Below are 26098 nucleotides of genomic sequence, written 5' to 3' on the forward strand. Positions count from 1 at the left end.
CAGTGGCTCACGCCTGTAATCCCAGCACTTTGGGAGGCCGAGGCAGGCGGATCACGAGGTGAGGAGATGGAGACCATCCTGGCTAACAGGGTGAAACCCTGTCTCTACTAAAAATACGAAAAACTAGCCGGGCGAGGTGGCGGCGCCTGTAGTCCCAGCTACACGGGAGGCTGAGGCAGGAGAACCGCGTGAACCCGGGAGGCGGAGGTTGCAGGAGCTGAGATCCGGCCACTGCACTCCAGCCCGGGCGACAGAGTGAGACTGTCTCAAGAAAAAAAAAAAAAAAGAGAAAGAAAGAAAGAAAATGGATCCACTGTTCGGCTGAAACACATTTTGAACAAGATTATCTAAACGCTGGAGTTTAAATCGAGTCAGTGACCACACGACCCCGGTTCCAGGTGTGCGGCTTAGTGGACAAGTTGATGCGCCAGGACCGCGCTGGGCCGCCCGACAGGCGGCTCGGGCTCCTGGAAGGAGGAGCCGGCGTCTCAGCCCCGCAGAAGCCTCGCCGTGGCCTCCCGCCGCGTCCCACGGCCAGGGCGGGGCTAGAGGCCCGAGGTCTCCGTCTGCAGGAAGGACGGGGCGCGGCAGCCGCGCTGCAACTGCAGGGCGCCCTCCGAGCCGTGGCGGGAGATGGAGGAGCCGCAGGCCCTGTAATCCCGGCTCGTGGACGGGGTCGGGCACCGGCTTCGCCATTTTCGCTTCAGCTCGCACTGCACCTGGGGAGGTGAGGGCACCGGAGCGCCCGTGAGCCTGGGCAGGGGCGTGCGGGTGCTCTGGGAACCACGGAGCCTCCAGCTCGCCCTCCCGCCTGCTGCCGCGTGGAGGGTGGGGCGACATCTGTGTTCCCATCAGACGGGCAGAAACAAACGGCTTGGGGGAAGAGGCTGGAGGGAGCGGGAACTGGAGGCCACAGGAGGGCGGGGGACGCAGCCACGCTAAGGCTGTGCGTGGGTGGTTCAGGCGTCCCACTGCTACGGCAAGCGCTGTCCCACAGTCTGAGATGATTTGTTTTTTTTCTGAAAAGATTTTCCTTAGCAGCCGGGGTGTGACAGTGCTGGGCCTCCGGTTCCTTCCCTGTTCCCAGCGGGTAGGGAATGTTAGCCCTGGGAGGGGGCGTGGATGAGTGACGGGTGCCCGGAAAGCAGAGGAGGGAGAAGGACACGTGGCACCATACAGGCCCAGCTTTGCAGAAGCCGTGCTGGTGAAAGTTGCATGTCAAGCAAAGCAAGCGCCAGGGACTGCAGCGTGGGGCGGGAGGGTCAGGGGTCAGGGGACGGGGTGAGGCCGCTGGAGCAGCCCAGAGACAGCACCCCTGGCTGGGGATGAACGCAGGGCAGAGCTCGGTTCCTGGCTTCGTCCCCAGGGACTCACAAAATGCTGTGCAGCCTCACCCCGCAGCCCAGGCAGGGCTTTCTGGGACTCACAAGCTATGGTCAGGAGCAAGAGGCTGTCCGTGGGGAAAAACGGATTCTGTCTAGACCCAGCCAGGAGCCTTCCCAAGAGGGCTCTGAGAGGGATGGCAGTTGATGCTACTTGGGGTGCACAGACGGACGGCAGGGTTTGGAAGCTGGGTCCAGAAGAGTGGGTTTGCCTGTGTCATTGTGGGTTCTCTGATGGGGCCACAGAGAACTGTGGGGGCCTGGGCAGTGAGTCCAGCCCACGGAAGACAGGCGCGTGTGGGGGCCAGGGCACCAGGCTGGGCAGCATTTCAGGAACCAACTGAGTACCTGCACGTGGTTCCAAGGCGGCCATGAACTTACCTCACTGTTCAGGAAACAGTAGAGGACGGCCACCACCAGGCCCTGCAATGAGAAGAGAAGGTGAGGCAGGACCCGCGCTCGGGGGAGGGTGGCCACCTCTGCATACCTACCTGGAATGACCCGAGGCACAGTTCAAACAGTATCTGGTATTTGGAGGAGATGCTGATGGGAAACACGGCAAATACCATGTAGTGGACGCCAAACAGCGGGATGAGCAGGAGCGTGGACTTGGCCAGCCTCCTGCACAGAAGAAGAGAAGCCAGCTCAGCTGCGGGACCTGCGGACCCGCTGCACGCCTGGCAGGGTCTTTCTCAGGACTGGGCAGCTGGGTGTGGGAGGGGCTCCACACTCCCTCTCCACCACTGGAATCGCCACCTAACCAGAAAAACCACTGCTTCTTTACGTTTCTGTCTGAGGCCCCTGTGCAGATCCAGCACTCAGGGCCTGGGAACGTGCATTTCAGAAAGTGTCTGTTTCTCCCAAATTCCCTCACAAGGACACACGCCATGTTCTGGGTTTCATGGCTGGCAGGGGCAAGATTCCCTGTGAGTGACCCAAAACCTGCACAGGCCCTGCCTGGGAGCCCGGCCCATCCTGAGGCAGGCACGGGACAAGAAGCCTGGCCTCCACCGTGGCCACGTGCACGTTTAAATGATGAGGCCCGATCCTGCTCCCGGACCTGCAGCTCATAACAGCTGGGCTCTGCGGGAGCCAGGCCCCTCAGTCAGCAGCAGAAGACCCACCTAATTGCCTCTATTAATGCATCTGAGGTTTGTTGGAAAAGAGGCCTCCCTGTGGCTGAGCTCCTGGCCCCTGTCCGGGGAGGTTTTGCTACTTCTGTGACCAGAGAGGTACACAGAAAGGACCTTGTGTGGCCTCAAGGGTGTCTCGGCCTTTTCTGTTGTCCTGGAAAGCGAACCGATGTTATTGTCCCCATTTAATTTTGATTCCAAAATAAAAGCATCCATCTCCAAGTCCTATTTAACAAACACTCCCCAAGAACCAATGCAAAGGTCAGCACAGAAACCAAACAAGATTCACAGGAAATCCAAGTCCAACCTGAAGGGCAACCAAGAATGACTTATTCTGGGGTCTCTGCCACGCAGGCACCACTGGCCTCCCCTGAGCAGTGACAAGGTCATGCTGCCATGCGGGGTCTGACGTGGGATCCCATCCCTCATGTGGGCGGGCAGAGGCGGATACTCCCTGGATTCAGATACCACGCGGCAGAATTAGATTCTCTGGTTTACCAGACTCTTTTGCAATACTCTGGTGCCAGGCAGCAAATATCCTGCAAATATAGACTGCACTGATCCTCCTAACCTTAGTGACATTATTACTTCCATCTTAGAGATGAGGAAGCTGAGGCATGGAGTGGCAAAGTGACTTCCCTCAGGGCACCGGCTGGTATCTGCACCCAGCTTTGGGGCTCTTGGCCATGCTCCTGTCTAACCGCCCCTCCCCAAACCCACCCATTTTCTAAGGTGGGAGAACAGGGAAATGCAGGCCAGGCCCCTCCTAGGCCAGGTGGCGGGGTTCCTGCTCCCTTCCATCCCGGCCAGTCTGAGCCCAAGGTGCCTTCTGGGCTGGGCCAACCATTTCCACACCAAGTCAGTGTTTAGTTTATACTTGAATTTTAGTTTTTACCTTTTTTTAAAAAAATAAATTCTTGATGTAAATTTATGGAGTCTTTACATTACTTTATAGATTCCCCGGATCATCATGAATTAGCTGGATGACTGGGGGTGACTGGCTGAACATCTGCCGTCTTCACCTACTGAAGGGAGGTCACGATGCCATCTCCATGTAATCACACGGGCAGGGAATGCTTTCTGAATTGTTATGAAGCACAAGGCCTGCTATTAGGGCTGGCAGTAGACACACAGCCATGGACCATGTGGTCTGAGGGGGACAGAATTAAATGTAAAATAAAAATCATGTGTGGCCAAGGAGAAGAAGACAGGCTGTATAACACGCAAGTGGGCAGATGCTTAAACAAGCAAGCGCACTAAAGAGGACTTTCTTCTGGCCTTCAAATAAAAGAAATGGTGCTTGACTTTCACAGTCGCCAAGGCCAGAAGTGCCGCTGCTGAGTCCTCCCAGGTCGTCAGGTGCAGAATCACACCCTATCTAGACGGTGGGTATTTTAAACCACCCAATTTTGGAGTGATTTGTTACTTAGCCAGGGAAATGCTGTCCAGTGCCTCTCTGAGCTTTGGGCAGGAACAGAGCCCTGGGGTCCAGCCTCGAGGCCTGACCCCAGAGTCGCCGCACCTCCAGGGCCTTCCTGGCAGCGGGGGGTTTCCTGTCTCCATACAGCCTCCCCACCAGGGACGGCCAGGCCGGGACACACACTCACTTGTACTGAGACTGGTCATTGCCGCCGACATCCGGGGACGTTAACTTCTGCAGCAAAATTCGTATAATACTAATGAAAAGGACAAAATTGACCTGCACAAAAGAGACAGTAAGTTTGTGAAATGGATACGTGGATCCCTAATTTGCCCTGAAGTCCACCTGATTTCGACCCTCCCCTCCACTCCCTCAGTCCCTCCCTCCTTCCCTGGGAACTGCCTGTGGAAGTCCACACGCCTGAAGGGGCCCTTTTCCGGGAAGGCTGAGTGGAGGCGTGGAATGGGGTCATTTCTGTTTAATAAAGGATGGCAGGCCTGCTGTCTACCCAAGTGTGTGACTCCACAGGTAATTCACGCTTCAACAGGGGCGACTTACAATGATGGAAATTAAAATCGGTATTCGTATGACCCACCAGGGCACACTGTGGTCGTTCGTATCCCAGCAACTGTCGGAGACAGACGGGAAATCAGGTTACCACCAACCACTTTCGCAAGACGGGCACAGGAGAATGAGCGCCTGCCTCGCGCCTGTGCCTGCCAGTGGGGCCGTCTGCCCCTCCCAACCTGCCCGCTCCCCCGACTGTGGAAGCACAATTTCTCTGCACTGACAGATCGTAAAGGAATCTGTCCCAGCGAGTGACTGTGTTTCGTTTTATGCTTCTCAAAACAATAGTCGGCTTGTGGGGAGGAGGAATGGAGGCGCGGCCCCAGAAGCCGGGACAAGGGCAGGACGGCCGCTGACGCCCTCCACTCTGAGCATGAAAGCGTGTGTCAGCCCCATTCAGCCGACATCAGGAGAAAAGAACCTTCCTCCTGAAAATTAGCTTCCCCTCACCTCCCAAATGGTTTGCATGTGCATGGCAAAAGGTTTAAAACATCCTTAGAGTGACTGAGGTGGGTGAGCTGCATTTCATTTTGATTTTCAGTGCATGGGGTGTCTCCAGCAGGAAGCTGTGACCCCTGGCTTGTAAAACGCCTCAGTGATTCTCCCCAGGGTCTACACCCTGCGCTGGGAGTCTGCAGCCCTCCCATAAAGCAGAAACTCCATCTCAGGCCTGGGTCCATGCTTTCCCTCGGAGGCTGAGGGCAGGAGCCTTCCGGCTGGTGCAGTCTCAGACTGGCCGAAGGGGATCAAGGGGGACCAGTCCTTAAGGCCAGAAGTGCCCCTGCTGAGTCCTCCCAGGTCATCAGGTGCAGAATCACACCGTAACAAGACGGTGGGTGTTTTAAATCGCCAAATCTTGGAGTGATTTGTTACTTAGCAGTGGATAACCGATGTACACTGAGGCCCTTTAAAAGGCAGGATATTTGTGCTGGAACCACGTGTGCTCATGTCTAGGCTGCGGTCTCGCTCAGGGTGAGCACAGGGGAGAAGCACTCCGGGCCGCACAAGCCCACACCAGTGCTTAGGGAGTGCTGGGGGGCCCTGCAGCCACCATCACCTGACCTTCCACTTTGCTACAGGTAAACAATGTGCAGGGCACTTGGTTTTCTTCTGTGGCCATCACTGTGCCCACCGAAGGGGCTGCCCCAGTCTCTGCCTGGTTTATCCCAATCTCAACTATGCTGCAACACCTGGCTCACTTCCTGTCTCCTGCACGGGGCTTCCTCCAATACTCCAACCTCATAGGATTTCTCCCCATGAATCGCCCAGAAGCTTCCTGCGTGGCTGTCGGTTGGCCGCAAACGCTCCCTGTCCTTCCAACCAGGTAAGCTCCTGGCTTCCAAAGGACTTCGTGTTGCCAGACGTTGCCGGGCCCGTTTTCGAGTCTGCGGTCTGGGCATGGACTCACCCGGTGTCTTCTAAGTAGAGCCTGGCTGCAGTCCACGCACCGATGCAGACGGTGGGGAGGCCTAGAGAGAGATGCCTGGTTACGCAGGTGATCAGAGCGGTGGGCACGCACACAGATGGGTGCCTTCACCAGCAGAACCCTCAAGGACACTCCTTCTCACGGGAATATTAAGTGTGATCTCGTTTAAAGTCTTGGTAAATATTTACAAGTTTATGCTCATGCCTTGGTAACAGTGAAGATAATTAAACACGTGCTTGAGAGCCAAGAATCTGAGACTTGTCATTGCACATGGGAAGTGTTATTACTGAAGGCCACGGAGTGGAACGTGCCAGGAGGAGATGTGTTCACTGATTTTGCAGCCACCCGCGGAGCTATTGGCTGCGTTTGTCTCATCCTGTTCATGAGGATGTCCCGCATTTGCACCCCTTTCCAACCCTGGGCAAGGCAAGGCTTCCGCTACCTGGTATGGCCTCAACCCCTCTCCTCTCTGATCCCCACCCTCAGTGAAAGGTGAACTGGGTAGAGGCGGGGAGGAGGACACTGTTTTGTTAACAGCCCAGTTTGAATTGGGGTAAAAGGGGCCAGGAATGGGAGTATTTTAAACTAGGTTCCTGGTTACCAGAAATATTAATGTGTTGTTCGTAGGAGCCTCCAGTCATCCTAGAAGAGTTCTTCATGATATGACCCTGACATGCATTCTACAGGGGCGGCAAAGTGTTTTGCTGAGCTGAAAGTGATTGCGTTGTTTGGTCAGATGGGATGGGATGCAGGTTTTGTGGGTGGGAAGGGGCACGCTTACCCCATCCGATCAGGAGGTAGGCCAGGAAGCACCTTCCGGGGGGGAGCACCGCCACCAGGAGGGTGTGGAGGTACAGCCCCTCCACCAGCAGCCAGAAGAAGTTGGCCATGATGCAGTACTGCAGGAAGACCAGGCTCAGCTTGCAGCCCACCTGGAAACCGCAAACAGAGGAGAGCATGACCTCATCTGGTAACAACAGCTCCAGCAGGCAGCGCTGCTCCAGGACACAGGGCACTTGGTATCTGTGCAAGGAAGGAGGAGACACCGGTGCCATCAGGACAGAAAGTGATTAACACAGTGGCCAGGGTGCTGGCCAGGAATGCTGCTGGGAGCACCAGGCCCTTTGTATCCGCGGCTCCGGGGAAGATCACTGCAGAGGCAACTGTGAACAGCCCTCCCTGAGACGAGCTTACTCACTGTTGCTGGCCAGGAGCTCACTTACTGCTGGAAGGTCTTAGACAGGCCGCACAGCTCCCTGGCCCTCCTGTTCTCGGCCCCTCCCCTCGGCTCCTCCACTTCCCCTTCTCTGACCTGCTTCACCACAGGAACCCCCGCAGTGGTCCTGCCAGCCAGCAAAGAAGAACCAGAAGAGCCAGCAGGAGGTCCCAGGGGCGAGGTGTGGGTGGCAGGGGCCCTGCAGCTGCCCAGGACTCTGGCCTCTGTCCCTTTGTGTGAATAGAGCACGAGTGCAGGTAGAGGGTGGGACACCCGCCAGTTGCCCTCACTAGCAGCTCAGGTGCGCAGTGCCTGGGAAGAGAAAACAATGGACCTACACCATGCCCCCAGACTTTTCTTTTAAATTTTTGACAACTATGTAAGTTCTTCAATTGTAAAAAACTGGTTTTAATATTGGGTAACTTAATAAAACATGAAAAAATAAAGGGGAAAACGATAAATCTAGCAAATAAAATATTTTCTGAGGAGATTTTAAAAGGATTTTCACTGGGAAAGAATTACATATTATATGAAATAAATCTATTTTAATCTCTCAGACCTTCATCTAACTAAATGCACCAGGCATTTCAGCTTCATGAGCAACCACGAAACTGCTACTTTTAATCACTAAGCTTATATAAAGCGTGCTGAAAAATAGTATTTTCATTTCCATTCTTATTTCTATATTTATGTTCATATATATCTATAGACATATGTAGGTAGATATACACATGTACAGGCAGATATAGGTATATCTGATACATACATCAGATGGATACACCTATACATATTTGTGGGTGGATATACTTATATATATGGGTGGATATACTATATACATATAGCAGATGGCTATCCCTATACATATACATGGGTGAATATATTTTTACATATGGGTAGATATAGATGGGTGGATATACTTATATGTGTATATGGGCGGATATACTTATACTTTCATATGGTGGCCTTTCAATTTGGCCTCCAGGGTCCTGAGAGCCACTGAGCCCTGCAGGCTGCCCCTGACCTTCCCAGCGCCCTGGATCTGCCTTGCCTTCCTCTGCTTTTTCTCTTTCCTAAGAACAGAAGGATAGGTGCTTCATTTTCTGAGGCATTGCACAGGTGAGAGTTACCCTTATTGTCCGTCGTTGCCACCACAGCGAGCCGAGCGCCTGCAGGCGGATCTCGTGAGTCAACACCTGCTGAATGGACACTCAGATCCCAGCAAGTTCTACCCTGGGCATCAGGACAGAGCCTCTTACGCGGAAAGACACACATGATAACACAGCCATGAACACAGGAGAGTCGCAGTAAGTCCATTTGTGACTTATTGCCACTCATTTGAATAGTAAAGTGAAATAAATCAAGTTTTAAAATCTCTGGGAGGTGGGATTCTGGGAGTTGGTGACCCATCTGGATGCAACGTGCCTTCCTTTGTCTCTCGGTAAAAGACCGCGTCTTAAACACAAGGAGTAAATTGCAGATGAACCAAGACACAAATGAACAATCTCAGAATAGAAACCTCTTAACTAAGACGGGAAATCTGAAATGAAAACAAGAAGTGCTAAAAGGATAGAAGGTAATTTTGGTTATATAAACTTTAAAAGCTTTTGGATGGCAAAAATACCATAAAAATACAATTGACAAATGATGAATTTGGAAACATATTTACAATGGAAATGACAAATGTTTAATTTTTATGATACCAATATTACAGATGAATGTGGTGTTTTAGAGGGCCGGAACAGCTTGTGGAAAGATGCCGGTTCTCAGCAGGTGCCCTGCCCCGGAGTGTGCATGAGAGTCACAGAGGCAGTGCCAACGCCACCAGACAGGCAAAACGGTAAAACTAGTCAGGTCTTGGGCTCTGGTGTGATCGTACGTGCCGCTGTCAGCTGTCTCAGCCTTTTGGAAGGCAAGCTAGCAAGATAGATTTACTACAATTTAAAAATACACAGGCAGCTGGGTGCGGTGGCTCACACCTATAATCCCAGCACTTTGGGAGGCCAAGGTGGGTGGATCACTTGAGGTCAGGGGTTCAAGACCAGCCTGGCCAACATAGTGAAACCCCGTCTCTACTAAAAATACAAATAAAATAAAATGAAATAAAATTAGCTGGGTGTGGTGACGCCTGCCTGTGATCCCAGCTACTCAGGAGGCTGAGACATGAGAATCGCCTGAACCTGGGAGGTGGAGGTTGCAGTGAGCCGAGATCGTGCCACTGCACTCAGCCTGGACAACAGAGTGAGAGTCTGTGCCAAAAACAAAACAAACACAACAAAACTAAAAACATGCAAACGCCCTTTGCAGTGGGCGGGAGGCTTCTTTATGCTGCCAGAATTCAGGGGTTGAAGGCCACCCGCTGTGGGAGTGTTGGTGGGTGGGGCCTTGTCACAGCGGTGGAGTCTCGCGATGGGATTAGTGCCCCTGTAAAGGGACCCCAGCAACATCCCTCGCCCCTTCCACCACGTGAGGACACCGAGAAGTCAGACCCGAATCTGGCGGTGCCTTGGTCTCAGGCCTCCAGAACTGAGAAGTAAATGTCTGCAACAGCAGCACACGAGGACAGAGACAGCCTCGGACCTGGCAGCCTCACTGGAGAGTTCCGTCCGACAGAAATAAGAACACCTGTCCATAAGACACATGTCCGGTGATGCCCGCAGTGGCAAAAGAGAAAAATAAAGGGCAGAGCGGACCCCATACCGGGGGATGGGCTCCGTGGAGAACGCCACGCTACACGAGGGGCTGTGTGCTGCCTGAAAGCAGGCGCCGACCTGGTGGGGCCCTGGGACATCCTGCTGAAGGAGCAAAGAGGACGCAGAAGGAGTGTGCTGAAGATGATTCCATTTTCTTTTAAATGGTAACAAAAACATCTCTGCATTTTTTCCCATGTGCCCATTCACCAAATAAGCACACTGTGAGGAAGGGAGGTTTTGGGGAATGACAAGGCCTCTGCGGACTTCATTTTCTACAGTGTGACCTTCACACCTCATTACACAGGCTCCAGAGCACTGCAGGAGGGGCCTCCAGGGCCAGCTGCCACCCACACGGTTGATGTGAGGACCCCAAGCCAGGAGACCCACCAAGGCCCAGTGCCCAATCAGCAGCTGGTCCCTCCTCAGCCCCGTGGCCTTGTCGGGGAGCCTCTGTGTGAGCGTGTGAGTATGTGCACACGTGCATGTGAGGCAGGCAGGATTCAGCTTAGGAAGCCTAGGGGTGTGCTTCTGGGAGTCCCAGACCCTGGGGGAACCTGCTGTGGCCAACAGTAAGAATAAAGGGCAGGTCTGCTCCATGTCCCGGGACAGCCCAGGGCCCCAGAGGAAACTGTGTCTCTGTCTAGGCCGTGTGGAAGGGGCCAAGAAGAGAACTTTTCATGTTCTTGGCTGATCCTAATGTCGTGAGAAAAAGACCCTGCACCTATTTTGGGGGGGGGGCTGCCCCAGGTGTTCTGCTTGGGAGGATAATCTTTGTTTGATGAAGTCAGTTGGGAACAAAAAATATACAAAAAAATGCAACTGGAAGGAAAGATATTTTTCCTGTTCCTCATGCTGAGGTCTGACTGTATTTCTGGCTCACTTGTTTATTTAAAGCCTGAGCATTCTTTAGAGGAAGCAAGAGGGAAGACCCAGCTTGGCTCCTCTCTGGCTCAGGCATCTCCCCTCCCTCCTGTCCTCTGTCCCCTCCCTCCTCCGTCGGTCACACGCTTTTCCCTTTGCCTCTGCTTTCCCCTCTCAGGTACTAGAGTCGCGGGGCATCTGGCATAAGGGGCAAAGCCGACTCCCTCTGTCGTCACAGAGCTCGACGCTGGGAACAGGCTCCGTGCTGCTGGGTGTCGTGGGGCCCCACCTGCACCTGGGCTTTGGATCCCGAGACTCCACGCCACTTGTTGGGTTTCCCTCAGCCCAGTTTCCTCGTCTGTGAAATGGGGCAACAGCTCTTTTAAAGGCGAATGAGTGTTCACCCACAGTGTCCACAGAAACAGCCCGGCATTTAGAGGAGGCTCTGTGCGGTGTGCGGGAGGCCAGGCCCTCCCAGTGGGGCAGCCACGCTGGCTCAAATCCACTCGCCTCGGAGGTTCTGGGCACTCCTCTCGGGTTGAAGCAGTAGGGGAGAGTAGAGAGCTGCTGCTCCAGGCCAGCACCCAGTCCCAAGGGCCACCACTTTCTGTGTCGCAGGTCCTCCAGGGTCGGCCGGGGTCTACTGAGGGTCTGTTGTGTGTCCTGAGGGTCTGTTGAGGGTCCTAAAGGTCTATCGAGGATCACTGCTTTCTATGTCTCGGGTCCTGAGGGTCTGTTATGGGTCATTGGTTTCTACATGGCAGGTCCGTTGAGGGTCCGTCGTGGGTCCTGAGAGTCAGTCATGGGTCCTAAGGGTCTGTCATGGGTCACTGCTTTCGATGTTATGGGTCCGTTGAGGGTCTGTCATGGGTCCCAGTGGTCCTCTGAGTGTCTGTCAAGTGTCTGTCGAGGGTGACTGCTTTCTTCATGAAGAGCTAAGGGCAGGAGGATCCTCAGAGTGAAGCCTGAAACCATCTTGGTGAGAGAGAATCTGACACTGTCCTCACACTTCTTATGGGCGATGACCACCGTTATACATGTGGGGAGACCCTCTTCCCAGGCCAGGAACTCCAGGGGCCCAACTCCACCTGGGGACAGGGGCTTGCCAGGTGAAGAATCTTGTTTTTAATTTTGTTATCACAGCAAACCTGATTCACAGGCATCACGCACCAGCTTATCCCCAGAGGCACATTTCCTGCATGAAGACGACAGGGGCTATGAAACAGCTGACGTCTGTGCGGTTATAAACGGCATTACTACCTTAAAACTAAGTTAATTCAAATCTGTGCCAGCAGACGGACCTATCCAAGTCTAGTGCTCCTGGTTCCTTCATAAGAACCTTGGTAGCGAGGGTCTTGGGTCGAGAGTGAGGTACCAAGGGCATGAATCCTTCACAAAGATACTGAGCATGTGGAGTGCTCTGGGCCAGCAGGGATGTGCTTGGTAGAACGGCCTGCATGTAGGAGGCACTCAACAGCACTTGCTACGTTAAACTGACTTGATTAGGTGCTAGATAACCACCAATAACCACCACAAATACAGCCGAGGGGAAGGGCGTAGGTGGAGTGAAACATCCTGTACTGCATTTGTAGGAACTAATAATTAAGATTATCCTCAGATCAAAGAGTTGGACCCAAGATATTCACAGACACGCAACTGGGTTCACAATCAGGTTTTGCATGGAATTTACCCATGACACAGATCAAGTTCTTCCAGCAATCTGGAAGGAAGTTTTTACTACTCAGAATCTAGGAGATTCAGATAGAAAGCAACAGAGTTGTGTGTGTTCATCTGTACCAAGATTTCTCAACCCAGATGTGTATGAGGAAGGGTGTGCCTTTCCTCAGTCTAGCTCCATGGGGGTCAGAGCTCAGGGCCCTTTCACTTCCCAGCCCTGATGGTGCCTGGGACCCCCACCCTCCCTGCCTCAGTGCCACCCCCATGTCTCAGTGCCAACTGGGCCTGCTCTGGCCCCAGCCTCTCTGCCAGACTCTCTGTTTCTCAGCCAGGGACCCTGCACCAGCATTGAGACGTCCTCATCGTGAGAAGGGGGAACAGAGACAAAGGGACAAGAGAGTGGGACCCTGTGGTGGGGACAGCCTTACCCAGGAGGACGGCTGGTTGGGACAGTGCAACGTGCCTGAACTGGAGTAGAGAACGTCGTCCTTGACCAGCACTGAGATGGCTCTCAGGATGAAGGACAGGAATAGGTTCAGATGGATGTAATTCCTGGTGCAGTGCAGCTTCCTGAGGTGGGGCAGTGGGGGAGAGGAATTGGTGGGGGAAGGGGAGGGAGGGAGAGAGAACCAGACAGAGATGAGAAACTCATACTATGATCAGAGAAGCACAGAAAAATAAAAGAGTTGAGGGCATGAAGCAGATTTCACCATGAATGGCAACTGCAATTTGCTGTGGCAGAGAAAAATGAAGAAGTTCTGTTAAGAATTTTTTTGAGATAATAAAAGTGGATGAGATGAAGAAATGTTTTTACCAAATACATATTGAATTTGATAACAAGTTTCCTTTCAACAATTAAAAAACTGTTAAAATCCCAACAAAGGAGGTCAGTGTAAATGGTGGTGTAGGGACCATTCAAGAAACAACAACAACAACAACAAAGACACTCAAAGGCTTATGGCAGCCAAGTGAACCCTTAGCCGGGGGGAAGGCCCTGAACAGGCAGACAGCATGCTGTGTTTAGTTCGCCTTTTGTCCACCCCACCCCAACATGGTGGTCATTTGGAAGACAGACGCCCATGTCACCATTGTGGGTACTTGGTCCTGGAGGAGTTTCATAAACCCAAGGAATTGTGTTTGTTTTGACCTTTCTGTGGGTTCTGGACAAAAGACTCGGAATCCTCAGGCTGAGAAGTGGTTTTGCAGACATGCTGGAAGCTGAACGAATAAGCTCCTGCCACCTCAGGAAATACTTGGCAGTGGAAGCAAAAAACAGGCCCTCTGATAGCCTGAGAGGAAAAGCTGGGGAGTGAGAATCTTGGAGAATAAGGGCTTCAAGAAGCTCTCACATGAAGTGGGGAACCTAGAAATCCAGGTGCACGTTCAGGGCAGAAAGGACCAGAGAATCCCACAAGCTATTATCTCAGGCTGCTCTTTAGGCTCAGCACAAGCAGGCGGCGAGGGCTAAGGCAGAGCTGCAAACAGGCTGGCTAAGCACTGAAGGAGTGCTCCCAACACAGAGCCAGCCTGCAAAGGCCTAGAGAGGGCACTTTTTCTTTTCTTTCAGTTTTTTATCTCTTTGACTCCAGGTGTGTGTGGAAATCTGTCAAATAACTAGCTGATGAGTGAGCTAAAAGTACATAAAGTCTTCAGAGACCACTAAAGACCAAGAGTCTTTATAAAAATAGCCTAGAAAACCCCTAAATAAACAACTACAACCCGCAGCAAGAAACAACAAATCCTAGAGGGGGCAGAATGTGATTCCAGAGTCATCACATCAGAATATTCAAAATGCCCAGTTTCAACAAAAAATATAAAGCAAAAAAAAAAAAAAAAAGAGAAAGAGAGAAAATATGGCCCATTTATAGGAGAAAAAAAATGAATCAACAAAAATTATCCCTGAGGCATCACATGAAATAGATTTATCTTAAGTTTCTGACTTAAGGTCGTAGGCAACAACTTTAAATAAAGTGTCTTAAATATGCTTAAAAAGCAAAAACAAACAAACAAAAAAACTCACAAAAAACCACCAACCCCCCCCAAAAAAAACAATAACCAAAAAAAACAAAACAAAACAAAACCTAAAACAAAAAATCATGGACAAATAAAGGAAACTATGAGAACAATGTCTTAACACATAGACAATATTGATAAAAGCGACAGAAATTACAAAAAGTAACCATGTAGAAATTTTGGAGATGAAATGCACAACTGAACTAAAAGATTCACTGGGGGAGGCCAAAGCAGTTTTTTTTTTTCTTTTTTTTCTTTTTTTTGAGACAAAATCTCATTCTGTCACCCAAGCTGGAGTGCAATGGTGCAATCTCGGCTCACTGTAACCTCTGCCTCCCTGATTCAAGTGATTCTCCTGCCTCAGCCTTCTGAGTAGCAGGGATTACAGGCACCTGCCACCATGCCCAGCTAATTTTGTGTTTTTAGTAGAGATAGGGTTTCACAATATTGGCTAGGCTCAAACCTCTGACCATATGTGATCCACCTGCCTTGATCTCCCAAAGTGCTGGGATTACAGGCGTGAGCCACCGCACCCGGTCTGGATTTGAGCAGGCAAAATAAGTCATCTGTGAACTTGCAGTGAGGTCAAATGAAATTATCCAGTCTGAGGAGCAGAAAGAAAACAAAGAATGAAGGAAAACGAGGAGAGCCCAAGAGCCTAAGAGATTTATGGAATTCCGTCAAGTGCACCAGCACACGCATCGGGGAGTGCCAAAATGACGATCCTGAAGTCATGCGGAATTACGAGGGATCCTGAACCACCAAAACAATCTTAAAAAGAACAAAGCTGAAGAACTCACCGTCTCAAAATTTCAAACTTACTACAGACTACCAAATAGTGTGGCACTGCATATAGATCAACAGTATAGAACTGAGAGTCCAGAATAAACCTACACAACTATGGCCATTTGATTTTTGACAAGGGTGCCAAGGACATTCAATAGGGAAAGAATAGTCTTTTCAACGATTGGTGCTGTGATGACTAGATGTCCATATGTAAAATCACACAGCTGGACCCCTACCTCACAGCATATTAAAAATTACTCAGAATGAATCAATGACCTAAACATAAGAGCTAAAACCATAAAACTCTTCTGAAAAAACATAGGAGCAAATATTCATGACCTTTGGATTTCCTGTGTACTTGTGGTGTCAGCCACAAGTCTATTAGGCTCTATTGGATTTCTTATGTTCTTATGCATGATACCAAAAGCACAGCAAGAAAACAACAGAAAAAGTGGACTTCATCAACATTGAAAACTTTCACGTATTAAAGGACATTACTAAGAGAATTCAAAGAAAACCTACAGAATGGGAGAAAATGTCTAGAAATTATATATCTGATAAGGATTAGTATCCAAAATACACAAAGAACTCTTACAACTCAACAACCAAAACCCAATTAGAAAATAGGCAAAAACTCGACTATTGATTTCTCCAAAGAAGATATACAAATGGTCAATAAGCACATAAAACCATAATGTGACATCACTGCATACCACTAGGATGGCAATAGTAATAATAATAATAAATTAAGAAAACAAAATAAAAAGTATTGGATGGGTGTGAAGAAACTGGCACCCTCATATATTGCTAGTGGAAATGTAAAATGGTACAGTCGTTGTGGAAAGCAGTTGGGTGGTTTCTCAACACAGAATTACAATATGTCCCAGAATTTCACTTGTAGGTATACACCCCAAAGAGTTGGAAGCAAGTATTCAAACAAAACATGTACATGAATGTTCACGGCAGCTGTATTCACAACAGGCAAATGGTGGAACAGTTCAAATGTCCGTGAGCAGATGAATGGATACACAAAATGTGGCATATCCACACAACTAAATACTATTCAACCATAAGGAGGCATGGAGTACTGACGTGGATGGAACCTGGAAACATTATGCTAAGTAAAGACACCAGTCACAAAAGGCCACATACTGTATGATGCATCCAGAGGAGGCAATTCCATAGAGAAGGCCGATTCTGGTTTCCAGGAGCCGGGGGGGATGGGGAGTGACTGCCTAATGTGTGGGAGGCTTCCTTTTGGGACAACAGGAAGTTCAGGAACTAGATAATGGTGATAGTTACACAACACTGTGAAGGTGCTTAATGCCAAGGAATTGTGTACCTTAAGATGGCACAAATGGTAAATTTTGTGTTATGGGTATTTTACCACAAATTTTGAAAATCCACCCTAACCCTCAAATTTTTAAACAATTATGGCCAGCTGTAAAACAATTTGGATTCTTGCATAAAAAAGAAAAATAATTTTTATCCAAAAGGATGTTAATATAAAGAACAGACTAAGAAAGATATTTTACAAAAAGTGAAAATTTTCAATTAAGCCAAACTATTGCCCACAGAGTACAAGCCCTTTCTAACATTATTAAAGATCCTGGGCCAGGCGTGGTGACTCATGCCTGTAATCCCAGCACTTTGGGAGGCCGAGGCAGGTGGATCACCTGAGGTCAGGAGTTCAAGACCAGCCTGATCAACATGGTGAAACCTCGTCTCTACTAAAAATACAAAAATTAGCCTGGCTTGGTGGTGGGTGCCTGTAATTCCAGCTACTTGGGAGGCTGAGGCAGAAGAATCGCTTGAACCCGGGAGGCAGAGGTTGAGACTGAACTCAGGCGCTTGAACTCAGGAGCCAAGATTGTGCCATTGCGCTCCAGCCTGGGCAACACGAGCGAAACTTTGTCTTAAAAAAAAAAAAAAATTATGAAGTATCCTTTAATTTAAAACTTGAAAACTTGCAAGTACTTCTCTTTGGTTTTTAATGAGTTGTGTGGTTAAGAGACACTCACTGGACAATTAATATTTTGAATTCTTTAATTTTAGAGGAATTCCAAATTTATAAACAAATGTCAATTGATGGCCTAAAAATTAGAAACTATGGTGTAAATATTTTGTCATAGTTTCCATTTATCAAAGAATTCAGTTATATATGAAAAAACCAGTTTCTATTATGACAGACACTGCTCCAGCGATGGCAGGTCAAAAATCTGAATTTACTGCAATTCATTTGGAATTTAAAACAAGGGACAGATATTTCCATTATTGCTTCATTCCACTGTATAATACTGTTGAAAGTATTTGTGTTCCATTTTATGAAGCAGACTCTAGAAAAACCATCAAGAATGTAGTTGTTAAAATCTTTCAATATTTATGTGCAAAAGGTTTGAATCGCTGAGCATTTACACAACAGCTGAAAGAAACGAGACAATGAACTTAATGATCTAGTGTTCTTTGCCAATGCTTGGGTAAGTCATGGAAGAATTTTACAATATTCACTCTATTGGTAACTCCAAGTCAAGATTTTTCTCAAACAATAAGTGCTTCCCAAATATCCAATTATCAAAGGCAAAATGACAATATAATTTATGTTTTCTCATTGCTATCCTGTTGATTTTGAAACCTTGAAGAAAGGAGAGCTCATTTGTGACATAGCTAGGTATGAAAAAGTATGTGGAAATAAACTTTCCATAATATAAATCAGAACTAGTGATTTAATATTTTTCTAACATGAATAAATATGCAGAATATTTTAATTACAATCAAGAGAACCATTTAAACTGGCAGAAAAATACCATATAAATTTGAGAAACACTTTTTCTAATCAATGAATTTAGAGTCGTATGCCAATATATGCATTGCACCTTGGAATTTGACATTAGTTACACTGAGCTGATACAAGGGTAAGCTTATTTAGCTTGAGAAGACATAATTTGCAAACAAAGGTGCTTTTGCTTCAAAGTTAAATCAACGCTTTCTAAAAATGGTGATCTAGTTTTGTTAATGTGGATATGAATAGTAAAGGGAAATGACTCCTGGTACCCTAGTGACTTGCTGGAGAGCTTTTACGTATGTTTGGACAGCTAGGTATGTTTGAACAACTTTTTCTTTCTTTTTTTTTTTTTGATACAGAGTCTTGCTGTGTCGCCTAGGCTGGAGTGTAGTGGCGAGATCTCGGCTCACTGCAAGCTCTGCCTCCCGGGTTCACGCCATTCTCCTGCCTCAGCCTCCTGAGTAGCTGGGACTACAGGCGCCCACCACCTCGCCCAGCTAATTTTTTTTTTTTTTGTATTTTTAGTAGAGACGGGGTTTCACCGTGTTAGCCAGGATGATCTTGATCTCCTGACCTTGTGATCCGCCCGCCTCGACCTCCCAGAGTGCTGGGATTACAGGTGTGAGCTACCGCGCCCAGCCTGAACAACTTTTTCAACTGTAAATTTTAAAACTGTAAAGGCAGGTCAAGTATTTCCAATACAAACCAGTGACCAAATTGAACTACGCTGTGTGAACTACAAACTGGATTTTGAAGACTTACTCTGAACACAAGAATGTAAATAGCTCATTAATATTCTTTTATATTGATTACATATTGAAGTAATAGTTTGGATCTAACAACTTTAATAAAATGTATTATTAAAGTTAATTTCACTGGTTTCTTTTTATTTTTAAAAGAAAATGTTAAAATGAAGCTACTAGAACACTTACAATTATGCTAGTGGCTTGCGTTATGTTTCTGTTGGACACTGCTGATCCCGACAGCTATGGGATTGTGCTTTTTCAGCTCTCTCTTTGGGCTGGCACCCGCCAAACTCCTCCACAGCCAGCACGCACTCAGTTTAGCCCTTCCCAATGTCCTGCACAGCTCCAGGGGCTTTCTCTAGTTCTTCCACAAACCTCTGCTGGGTCCACTTGTTCAAGGTATGGAGGACCCTTCTCTCCCACTCAAAAGACTCCTCATTCTTAGCCTTCAGTTTCTTGAGCCTTATTTTTATTTTTTCTATCAACATGCCACCCCCGTTCCTGCACCCTTGGTGGACGCTGGGCTTCTCTGTTCCTCTGCCAAGCACACACTCCCAAAAAACTGTCTCTCTTGGAATTCTCTTCTTCCAGCAAGACCCTCATCAAATGTCAACATGAACCTTTCTTGAGGCTTAACTTTATGTGACATCTTGCTTTTCTAAAAAGTATTCAGAACATTTTGTTTATAACTCTCTTAGAACACTTAAATTCTGCTTCAGGGAAGACTTAATTGGAACACACCCCAAAGAGGACCTCCAGTTGTGGCCGTGAAGGAGAATCCCTCAGGAAAGGATCAGGGTGACGCTAAAAAGCTGCCCAAAGGCTTTGGGGAGCAGCCGCAGCCATGGGGACCAACGGGCCGGCCTCTGGGGAGAAGGCAATGGCACTGTGGAGGCCCTCCAGGGCCTCTGCGGGTGTCTGCTGGTTTAGCTCTCTGGTACGGAAAGTGTTCAGAAAGGACAAGCCCAGAGCCAGGGCCAGAACGTGGGCAGCCTCACCCGCCGGAGTAGAAATGGGAGATAAGGGTTGTTGGGTGACCCTCGGGGAGCAACGACTCCGCAGGAAAGGAAATAGAGGCTGCATCCAAATCCTTTTGGTCTCTGAGATGGTTGTGTGTTGGGTGAGAGGCTGAGAAATAAAGCAGAAAGCAGTGGCCAAGGCTGAGTACTTGGGGGAAATGCCTGCAGCCTCACGGGTACTGGGCGGCAAGCGGCAGGATTCAGGGCCTGAGGGAGGTGGGGTTCCCAGGCCTTCATGGGGGAGTCCCACATAGCTGTGGCCCAGAGTGACGACAAACCAGAGAGCACACGGCTGCTTGAAGCCTGAAATGCAGCCCTAAACCCAGCGCCAAACCCACGTGGCCCCGATAGCCCAGGCTGGTCTGCCCTTCCTACCATGAAAAATTCAAATCCGCTGCAGTAAGATAATCACCTGAAGCCTCTGCAGTTTAAGTATTTGCAATTTCAGTAACAATTACTAGCTATGCCAGAAACAGGACTAAGTAATCAAAAGCCAAGTTAAAAAGAAAAAGCACTGGCTGGGCACGGTGGCTCATGCGTGCAATCCTAGCACTTTGGGAGGCTGAGGTGGGTTGATCACTTGAGATCAGGAGCTCGAGACCAACCTGGCCAACAAGGTGAAACCCTGTCTCCACTAAAAGTACAAAAATCAGCTGGGCATGGTGGTGCACGCCTGTGATCCCAGCTACTTGGGAGACTGAGGCAGGAGGATCGCTTGAACCGGGGAGGTAGAGGTTGCAGTGAGCAGAGATCACACCACTGCACTCCAGCCTGGGTGACAGAGACAGACTCCGTCTCAAAACACACACACACAAACACACACACACACACCTCAGCAAAAACAAAAACAGACAACAGAGATTCAGAGGTTAGTGTTTTAAGACATGGGACTATAAAATTAACATATTTAAGAAAACAGATAAAGAGATGGAGAATTTTATTAAATAATAAAATTAAGACAATCAAATAGAAAATGTAAAACTTAACTTTGAAATTAAGAGTTACATAGAGAGGACTAACATTAATGTAACACAGCAGATGGGAGTACTATGAATTGGATCAGTAGTATGTCTAGATTAAAGTAGAAACCAAAAATATGAAAAAAATGGTAAGATAATACATGGGAAATGGAGTTTTAGGAAGAGAGGAGAATGAGGAAGGAGCACTATTTGAAGAGATGCTAGCCACAAAGTTTTTTGAAACTGATAAAAGACAATAACAGATTAAAGGAACTCTACAAACCCCAAGAAGGAGAAACACAAAGAAAACCACCTTAAGTCCTATGAAAGTGTAACTGCTAAAAACCGAAAAAAGTCTTCAAAGCTTCAGAGAAAAAAAGACACACTGCCTCAAAGGAACAATGCTGCACTGGCAGCTGACTTTTCAGAAGAGGTCACGATGTACATCTTAACGTGGTGAAAGAAAATAACTGCCAACAGAATTCAATCCTCCCTGAAATAGCCTCAAAAATGAAGGCAAAATTAAAATGATTTCAAGCAACCAAAACTCATAAGAATTCACTGCTGGTGGGACTGTGCTGAGAGAAACACTACAGGGAAATCTTCCTGCGGTAGCAAAATGATCCCAGATGGAAATACGAAAGGCAGGAGAATGAAGAGCACCAGAAAGAAATGTTGGGGGAATGCTAAGTAAATGCGACTTTTAACACAACAGCAATAGTATTTATATATGGAATTAAAATACATGGCAAAACCATAAAACATCTGAGAGGCAAATGGAGTTAAAAGGTTGTAAAATTCTTGAATTGACAGGAAAGTGGTAAAAGTAGTTACTGGAGGTTAACTCATGAGAAAAGGATGCCTATTGTGAATGTGGGGTGACAACTAGAAGAATAACAACAATCCAAAAGGGGAGAAGAAAACTGGAATAATAAAAATACTTGATCAATTCAAAAGAAACAAGAATATGTGCAAAACCAACAAAGAACAACTGGGACAATTAGAAAGCAAATAAATGAAAGGTAGATTAGAACTCAGAGTTGTCACAAGTAGACTGTGTGTATGAAAATGCTGCATTTAAAAATAAAGATTGGAGACAAAAAGCAAATTCCAATTAAGTGGAACTTACAAAATATATACCTTTAATATAAAACACAGGGAAGTAGAAAATAAAAACACATAAAACCATATACTTGAAAACACAAAATAAAGCTAATATAATGATCTTAAATATCAGACAAAGCAGATTTTTTAAGGTAGGGGACATTACTACACATTGGCAGTTTAAACTGATATACTCCTAATGACACAGCCTTAAAATATAGATGGTAAACAGTGAAAGAATTAAAAGGACAAATAGACAAGCCCACAATTATAGTTGGAGATTTTAATACATGTCTTTCAGTACTGGCAGAAAAATATATGTCTTTCAGTTTTGGTAGAAAAAGCAGTTAAAACAATCAGTAAAGGTTTGGAATAATTAAATAACATTTAAAAAGGGTGTGAATGATATATGTAGCATATATCCAAGAACTGCATAATTTACATTATTTTCAAATGAAAATGAAACTTTTACCAAAACAGATGGCACGCCAGATCAAAAAGCAAGCCTCAACGAACTTCAGAGGACTGAAAGTTGGTTCTTGGAAACCATTGATAAAGTTGATAACACTTTATTTAGTAAGACTCATCAAGATAAAAAGAAAGAAAACACAAATTGACAATACCAGGACTGAAGGGGCAGAGATCTGTATAGATCTTACATACATTAAAAATGTAACAGAACATTAAAAACATTGATGAAATGGGCAGATTCCTTCAAAAGCACAACTTAGCAGAACTAACATACAAAGAAACAGAGAGTCTGAATAGTCCTATATCTGGTTTAGAAATTTTGAACAACCAAATAAAACCTTCTCACAAAAAGCTCTCTGCCCTGTTGGCTCTTCTGTTGACTTCTTCCAAACATTTAAAGAAGATATAACATCTTATCTAACCTAAACTACTCCAAAAAATAGAAAAGAGAAAACACTTTCCTCTTCACTTTATGGGCCAACACCTAACCTTACCAGATTGACTCATGGGAAAGGAAAACAATAGATCAATTTCATGAATGTAGATGCGAAAATTCTCAGCAAAATATTAGCAAACTGAGTTCAGCTATATATTAAAAACATAATATATCAAAACCACATAGGGTTAATTTAGGAATGAGAAGTGGATTTAACATTAGAAAATCTATTCATGTAATATTTCAAATTAAATGAACAAATGATAAAAACCATATGTATATACATAAAAATCATGATAAAATTCAAAAGCCATTCATGACCAAACACTCTCAGAAAACTGGGAATTAAGAGGAACTTTCTTAATTTGGTAAAAGGTATCTTCAAAATATCTACAGCAAACATTATGCTTATAGGGAAGTATGGAAAGCTTTCACTCTGAGTTCAGAAATAAGAAAATGTTTGCTATCACCACTTCTATTCAACATTGTACTTCACAAACAGCACGAATTACACATAGAAAAATCCAAGTGAATTTATGGAATAATTAAAGAATTCATAAAGGAATTTAGCAAGGTTGCTGAAGCAAGAGTTTTTTTTGTTTTTTTCCTTCTGAGACAGGGTCTTACTCTGTCACCCAGACTGGTCTCAAATTCCTAGGCTCAAGCGATCCTCCTGCCTTGACCCAAAGTGCTGGGATTATAGGCATGAGCCACTGTACCTAGCCTTTGAAGCAAGATTAATATACTAAAATCAATTCTTTTTCAAGAAACAATTAGAAATGGAATTTACAAAATATTTATAATAGCATAAACAAATACCTAGGAATGACTATTAAATTATGTATAAGACTTCCACTCAGAAAATCATAAAGCACTGAGAGAAATTAAAGAAAACCAAAACAAATGGAAGGATCTACTATGATCACAGGTTGGATGATTCAAAATTAGAATGATGTCCTGTCTATCCAAGCTGATCTACAGATACAATGCAATACCAGGTGAAATTGCAATAGAATTTTTGTTTGTTTGTTTGTTTTTTTGAAAGTGTCTTGCTCTGTTGCCCAGGCTGGAGTGCAGTGGTGTGATCATGGCTCACTGCAGCCTCAACCTGGGCTCAAGTGCCCACCATGGCCAGCTAATTTTAAATATTGTTGTAGAGACTGTAGAGACGGGGTCTCTCTATGTTGTCCTGGCTTGTCTTGAACTCCTGAACACAAGCAATCATCCTGCCTTGGCCTCCCAAAGTGCTGGGATCGCAGGCGTGAGCCACTGCATCCAGCCTGATTTTGCAAAATGGCAATTGACATTAAAAGTTCATTTTTAAGAGTTGATTTTTAAAATACACATGTAAGTACAAATGCCCAAGCTCTTCCTAATTAAAAAAAAAAAAGTTGATTGACTCGGACTTGTAGGAATAAAGACTTATTAAAGGCAGGGAAATTATAATAAACAGAAACAGTGCAATGGTAGAAGGTCGAAGGAGCAGAACTGGGACTCGAGGCCCCTACACATGCCACTGCCTGCTCTGTGAAGAGAAGCATTGCAGGCCGCAGAAGCTCCTTCCCGTATTCACTCCTGGACAATGGGATACACATGCTGAAAGCCCTAAAGAAACTTCACCCTGCTTCACATCATAGCAGAAATAAATCCCAGGTGAATTATGGACAGAAACATGAAAAGTTAAAATAATAACATCTCTAGATGATAAAAAAAAAAAAAGAACATGGCAAAGATTTCTTAAGAGGACTCAAGAACAATGACATAAAGAAACAAATGTTAAATGAGCTCCATTAACATTAAGAGCTTCTGTTTATCCAAAGACCATGAAGAGAGCTTAAACCCAATCACAGAGCCGGAGACAAAATCCATAATACATAAGACTCTAAGACTCCTAAACATCGACTTAAATAGAGGGAGAGACCAAATAGAAAAATAAGCAAACTCATTTTGAAATGGCACTTCAAAAAAAGCAAGATGTTGAAATGTATGAACTCATTTTCCACCAGGGAAATCAGAGAAATGTAAATTAAAACACCGTTCTGTGTTATTATAGACCCACAAGAATGGCTAAAGGCTTAAAAATGGACAATACCAATCCACCAGGGAAATCAGGGAAATGTAAATTAAAATACCATTCTATGTTATTAAAGACCCACAAAAATGGCTGAAGGCTTAAAAATGGACAATACCAAATGGAGGCAAGGGTGTGGTGCAAATGGAAGCCTCTTGCACACCACTTTGGAAATTACTTGGCAGCATTCATTTCTTTTTTATAAATGTATTTATTTTTAGTGGACACATGGTAACTGTACATATTTATGGGGTATACTTTGATGCTTTGATACATATCTATGTGGTATAATGAGCATATCTACTGGCAGTGTTTAGGAAGACTGACTCTATGTATAGCCTATGACCAGTAAATATAAAATAAACACAAATGTAAATATAAATGTGTGTACATATACACACACATACCTAAAGTAACATGTGCATCTGTGCATGAGATGATGACTAAGAATATAACAGCAGCATTATTTGTTACGCCTCAAACTGAGAAACCCATATGTCCATAAACAGTTGATTGGATAAATACATTTTTTTTGAGTGGAATACTATACAGCAAGAAAATAAAACATGGTAACTACATGCAACAACATGGATGAACTTCCTTGCAAAATGCTGAGTGAAAGAATCCAGAGACCAGGAGTTCCTTTCGCATGATTCCGAGGTAACGTTTTCAAAAAGAGAGAAAAGTTGTCTCTGGTGCCAGCACTGTGAATAATGACTGCTTTTCAGAAGGGAGGTGGGGTGGACACAGGGTGGCTGCTGGGTCCCTGGTGAGAGTCGTGTCCCACATCTTAATCTGGTGCTGTGTTCGCTTGGTTAACATGTGTTCTGAATGTGTACTGCATTAGCAAATGTTTATTTTAGCATATGTAACACTGCCACAGAGCCTTAGAAAGCAAAGAATTGTAAACATGCTCTGAATTTTCTCTGTCTCTTGGGAGCAATTCCAAAGCTGCATGGCCACTGCACCAGGCTCATGCACCTGTGCTGCTCCCTCTGGCTTCTTTCCTCAACGCCCTTTCCTCAGAAGGCAAATGTCCCCCACCAGTGCCATTTTGCTTCCCACTGATTATCTCATTGGCTGCGTTTATCTCTCCAAATCATCTTTTCCCCTCTCTTATTTTCTTTTTCTCCTTCCCTCTCTCTCCCACCTTATGTGTTTCTGTGGAGTGGGGTTGGCACTCACAGCCATCGCTCAGAGATGAGCACACTTTTGGTCCAGTTAGCAAGCCATCCAAACACACGTTTGCTGGGTTTCTCAGTGATATTCTTCATTACTCACTGTTCATTTTAAATTTTCACTTCCATGTATGGATTTGCCAGTGGGCAATGGAGGTAGC

At 46.3% G+C, this 26098-nt stretch overlaps 1 protein-coding gene across 1 annotated transcript in view; it reads right to left on the reverse strand.

Moving 5' to 3' along the window:
* Window positions 1–343: 343 nt before the first annotated feature.
* Window positions 344–26098, reverse strand: part of VIPR2 (vasoactive intestinal peptide receptor 2) — a 123019-nt gene continuing 97264 nt past the window's right edge. Inside the window, exons 18-25 of the mRNA XM_011941604.1 lie at window positions 12801–12942; window positions 6710–6860; window positions 5911–5971; window positions 4494–4563; window positions 4123–4214; window positions 1874–2003; window positions 1764–1805; window positions 344–719 (exon numbers count right to left, since the gene is read on the reverse strand). Of these exons, the coding sequence (XP_011796994.1) occupies window positions 546–719; window positions 1764–1805; window positions 1874–2003; window positions 4123–4214; window positions 4494–4563; window positions 5911–5971; window positions 6710–6860; window positions 12801–12942 (862 nt within the window). The 3' untranslated portion in view covers window positions 344–545. The remainder of the gene's footprint in view (window positions 720–1763; window positions 1806–1873; window positions 2004–4122; window positions 4215–4493; window positions 4564–5910; window positions 5972–6709; window positions 6861–12800; window positions 12943–26098) is intronic.

The sequence above is a fragment of the Colobus angolensis genome, unplaced genomic scaffold, assembly GCF_000951035.1.
Source record: "Colobus angolensis palliatus isolate OR3802 unplaced genomic scaffold, Cang.pa_1.0 Scaffold2, whole genome shotgun sequence".
NCBI lineage: Eukaryota > Metazoa > Chordata > Mammalia > Primates > Cercopithecidae > Colobus > Colobus angolensis.